At 31.1% G+C, this 5,272-nt stretch overlaps 1 protein-coding gene across 1 annotated transcript; it reads right to left on the minus strand.

The window, feature by feature from the left end:
• Positions 1-227: 227 nt before the first annotated feature.
• Positions 228-1,303, minus strand: BKA58DRAFT_384826 (uncharacterized protein). Its single transcript, XM_046170313.1, has one exon. It carries the CDS (start codon positions 1,163-1,165, stop codon positions 323-325), a length of 843 nt encoding a protein of 280 aa, XP_046025177.1. The 5' UTR covers positions 1,166-1,303; the 3' UTR covers positions 228-322.
• Between the last annotated feature and the right edge of the window lie 3,969 nt (positions 1,304-5,272).

A 5,272-nucleotide genomic window follows, 5' to 3' on the forward strand; every position in this document is an offset into this window, starting at 1 on the left:
GCACAAGTAGACTACAAAGCCTACTAGACTACAAAGCATACACTTATGTTAGACTACTTAGTTATTAGCTTATTATAGTTATAAGGTAGGTAATAGTATAGTTAATAGAGTCTTAGTAGAGTAATTAACTTGCCTATGTAATTAACTCGCCTATAGAGTACGTTACTTAGTAATAATTGTAAGGAATCCGAGTTTAATTCTACGTACAAGTACTATTCTACTTAGAAATTAACTATCGTTTATTATTTCTACCTATTTGGTTGCCTTGGCGCAGTAGAGTAGAACTAAGTCCTAACAATAATACAATAGATGTTATTCCTAGCTATTTGCTTAGAAGCATCTGTCCACCATCTACAGCTATTTCAGTGCCTGTCACAAAGCGATCCTTCATAATCCAGCCATACGCTTCAGCAATGTCCTCTGGTTGACCAAAGGTACCTAGTAGATTGAGTTGCTTCTTCATGCCTTCCTTTGCCTCTATCGGCATCGGGGCTAACAATCCTTGCAGCATTTCTGTCTCGATTGCACCAGGTTTGACGATGTTCACCCGAAGCGGCGCAAGATCGACTGCAAGCCCACGCGATAATCCTTCTGCAGATGCTCCCCAGACTGTCGGAATTAGCCATCCAGGCAGAGGCTTTGTAGTTCCGATTCCTCCCGTGAGCGTGAAGGATGAATTTGACGTAAGATGCATGTACGCTCCGGTGCTGATGAGTTTAGCGATAAACAAGGGCGCGATAAGTCGGATTTTAGAACCAAGCATGGCTTGCTCAAGGGTGATATCTGAAAGCTTGGGTATCGAATGGTGGTCTCCTGCTGTGAATGCGATATGATCCAACTTTTTGCTGCCGTTCGATGTAACTGTCTCAAACATCGTTCTTAGATTTGAATCGAGGTTTTCGGAATCTTTTAAGTCGATCGCGTAGCCAATGACGTTTTCTGAAGGAAGAGATGAATACAGAGATCGAAGAAGATGGACCTTGTCTTCGATCTTTGCTTGCTGGGATCCAGAGATGATAACAGTAGCTCCGTTTGACAGTGCCATGCTGGCAATTGCAAAACCAATGCCAGAAGATCCGCCGAATACGAGGACGTGTGTGCCAGAGAGACGATTCATATGGGGCACAGCTCTCTGCGATAAAGGAGCATGATCTTGGACAGACATTTTGGCAGTGTTGACGTCAAATCATGAAATGAATTCTTCCACAATTGCTGCTTCGGTGCTTGTTATAATGTAGACTGCAGAGTTCCTTGCTCGTTACGACTCATCCGCTGTGTTCCGCTGCCAAGCTGCGCGATCCCGTAGCTTGTCGGTGTCGTCGTTACCGTGCCGGACGGTCATGTGCCTCGGACGGCTACCGGTACATGCCCGATCCGCCCCACCAACCACTGACACTACAAACGGCAGCTTACTTAGCGGTCGCAGCCTAGTTTCTGTTTAAGAAAAGCTGTGCTGGACGAGCTGATACTCGGGACGGCAAAATAACATTTCCGACAGGCTAATAGGCTCGTGCCCTGCCTAACTTCAAGACGCGTTCTTACGCTGGTAAATAGGTTAAGGTTAGGTTAGCTCGGGTTAGAGTTAGGTTAGGTATACCTAACGTTTGGTTAACGTAGGTGCATGCTTCGCGGATTAGTAGGCTTTGCGAAACACTTATGCAAAGACCTCACTAAAACTACCTCTACTCTATAATACTTTATTAACTAACGTACTCTACAGGCGAGTTAATTACACAAGCGAGTTAATTACACAAGCAAGTTAATTACATAAGCGAGTTAATTACTCTACTAAGACTCTACTAAAAATTACAACTATATACTACTATACAACACTATCTAGAACTATAATTAGAAATTATTACAGTAGAGTATTAATAGTAGAGTAGAGTGTTATAACCTAGAGTTAAAACGCTAACAACTACGCTGTAACCGCGCTACACAACTTAGAACTAGAATAATAATTCTCTAAGGTAATAACTATTAGTAGTTATATAACTAATTACTTTACTAAGAGTTATTACTTACTTTACTAAGAACTATTGCTAGAAGTAATTATAACTATTATAACTACTACTAGAAAGTTATACCTACTATTATTAGAAGTTACTAGAACTACTATATAAGTATATAGTTTAGATACTACATCTCTATAGTTTAGTATATTTAACTTTATATAAGACTTTAGTATTTAATCTAAGAATTATACTTCTTTCTTAACTTTTTATAATATTATATTATTCTACTAAATATACTATTATACTTTTATACTATTATATTATTCTACTAAACGTGCTAGTATACTAACTCTATTCTACCTTACTTACTTATTTCTAAGAACTAACATCTTAGGTTATCTTAGAATAACCTTTACACTCTTATAATATTATATTATTCTACTAAACGTGCTATTATACTCTTGTACTATTATATTATTCTACTAAACGTGCTAGTACACTAACTCTATTCTACCTCGCTTACTTATTTCTAAGAACTAACATCTTAGGTTATCTTAGAATAACCTTTACAATTTCTCTAGAGTAATAAAGTTAGATTATCTAGTCTATTTATAATTTCTTTCTTAAATTCTTAGAGGTAGTAGTAAGCTAAAGTAATAATATTCTATTTTTTTTTATTAGTAGGTCTTATAAGTTATAAAACGTTAAGCTATCTTACTACTTTACTTTAGCTTTTATAGTTTTGTGCTATATAACTTTCTTTACTATAGGCGTAGTAATTAAACTTCTTATTCTTATCTTTCTTATTATAAAACTTTAGTTTTTTAGGTTCTTTATTAATATTATTAAAGTATATAGGCTTATAGCTATTTATAGCGTATAATTCTAGAATTCTAAGTATATAGCTTTATTAATGTTCTTAGTTAGAGTACAAATAGTAAAATAGCTAACGTAATTAGTTATTCTTATTTATATTTCTAGGTGCTTATATTTTCTATATAAATAGTTATTCTTCTAGCTATAGTTTATAGAGTTTATTATTAATATAGATTACTTTATTTATAAGCTTTTAAAGTATAGTAACTTATTCTCTACTTCTTATTATATAGGTGTTAGAGAATATAAAGATGTACTACTACAAGTATATAAAGTAGTTAGCATAGGTAAAGAGGTATATAGGCGCTAGTTTAGTAGAAAGAGATTCTATTCTAGAGAGATTCTCTAGTCTAAAGTACTATACAAGTGTCTAGTATCTAGAAAGCTATTCTTATCTTTAGAAAAAAGATTAAAAAGATTAATAAAAAAGATTAAATAAAAAGATTTTTTTTTTAAGAGATTCTCTCTACTATTACCTTCTTTTAGGTTCTTATCTATTAAAGTTCTTATTCTTAGTAATCTTTAGATAATTAAATAGCTAATTTACACTAAGAAACTCTATACACTAGCACAAACCTCTCTTTTCTTATAGTATAGTCTCTTTATACTTACTCTAAGACAAGTCGTATACTTCTAGAATAAAGAAAAAATAAAAGAAAGAAAATACAAATACAAATACAAAGATTAAGTAGAGAAAGTAGTAGTAAAACGTTATACTATTAGTAATACTTAGATTTTAGGTAAAATTAAGTAGCTACCTAAAATCTAAGTACTAGTAGTGTTACACTAATATCTACCTTACTTCTTAGTACGCTTACTACAGCGTAGAGTTATAGATAGACTAGTAATAGAGGTAAAAGAAAGCAGAGCTTATACTACAAATTTAGAAGAAATAGGTAGAATAAAAGAAAGTAAAGATTTAGTAGAACGTATAGAGCTATTCTAGAATAATAAAGTACCTAATTAAGAGCGTAGAGTTCTAAATAGAGAAGAAGAATTAGATATTATAAGTATACTCTAGTTCTCTTAGAAGTAATATTAAATATTAGATTCTATATTAATTTTGTTAATAAGATAATTAATAGTGTTACTAGAAAAATAGTTATAGTTCTATCTAAACTAGTCGCCTTCTTGCTTAGAATAGTAACTCTTATTAGTAAAGAAGAAGTAGTCTAGATTACTCTTATCTTTATTTACTGTAAAGGTAGCCTTTTTAAGTTAAATAACTACTAGCTATAATTTCTTAATCTAGTTAAGAATATATTTATATTATTCTTTAATAAACTCTATAATTTCTTTCTTATTCTTATTAAGCAACTTATAGAGTTCTATACAAACAAGAGAGTTATTCTATAAGACTTGCGCAAGAAGAGTCTTCTAAATTTATAAGTTAAAATTAATGTATACATTTACTAAAAATAACTACTTAACACTACTATATTTATTATAATAACTTAATAGTAAAGTTAGAGAAGTAGTAAGATTACAATAAGCCTTAGTAATCTTATTATACGTTTCTATAGCTAAGTTCTTTATAACGCCCTAACGTACTATAACAAACTATAGAAGAATTATTTAATAGGTTATAGTAGTAGGTCTTATAGATCTATATAGTATTATTAGGTACGTAATGCATATATCTTCTTATTAACATATAGTCTTAGCTTATTACACGCTAGAAGCTATTACTTATACTACTAGTGTCTAGTTGTTAACATTCTTCTATTCTTTAATAAGACTATTAGAGTTCTTTTTAATAGTCTAACACTACGCTAAGTATAGCTTAATATAATAGTAAAAGCTCTTTAATACCTTAGTATAGTTCTTATTGTTTTCTGCGTTAAAAGAAACTAAACCTTAAATTATTTTAGACTCTAGCCTAGTCTTATTAGCAACAGTAAGGTTAAGATTAATATAGTAGAAGAACGTAGCGTCTTCTGCCTCTATGTACTTAGTATAGTAAGAATAAGAGATTATTATATATTCTTTACAAAGAACCGCGTAAGCTAACTAATAATAAAGGTTAGTACGCATAGCTTACTAAATAAGAGAGTAATATATAATACGCAACTATTCTAGATTTTCTTACTTATCTACTTATTAGAGGTAGTACCTATATATCTTAAAGAATTACTTAATAATATTAATAACTTTCTTGTTCTTAAATATAAGCTAGTTAAAGTTACTTATAATAATATTTTCTATGCGATAGAATTTATTATATATATCTCTCTAGTCTATTTTAAGTTAAATTAATTTCTATAAAAGAATTAGAAATAGGTTCTCTACAATACTAAAATAATAGTAGTAACTAAGTAGGTTAGACTCTTATATGCTAACTCTCTATTGCTTAATAAAGAGAATTAATGTTACTAGATAAGATTAGAACTTATGCTACTTATTCTAAGAGAGGTATAAAAAAGTAAGAATCTTATTAATAA

Source organism: Alternaria rosae, assembly GCF_020736505.1.
Source record: "Alternaria rosae strain MPI-PUGE-AT-0040 chromosome Unknown BKA58scaffold_5, whole genome shotgun sequence".
Lineage (NCBI taxonomy): Eukaryota > Fungi > Ascomycota > Dothideomycetes > Pleosporales > Pleosporaceae > Alternaria > Alternaria rosae.

Coding starts and splice junctions, on each gene's coding strand:
- BKA58DRAFT_384826 (XM_046170313.1), bottom strand. CDS start 1,165: ATGTCTGTCCAAGATCATGCTCCTTTATCGCAGAGAGCTGTGCCCCAT.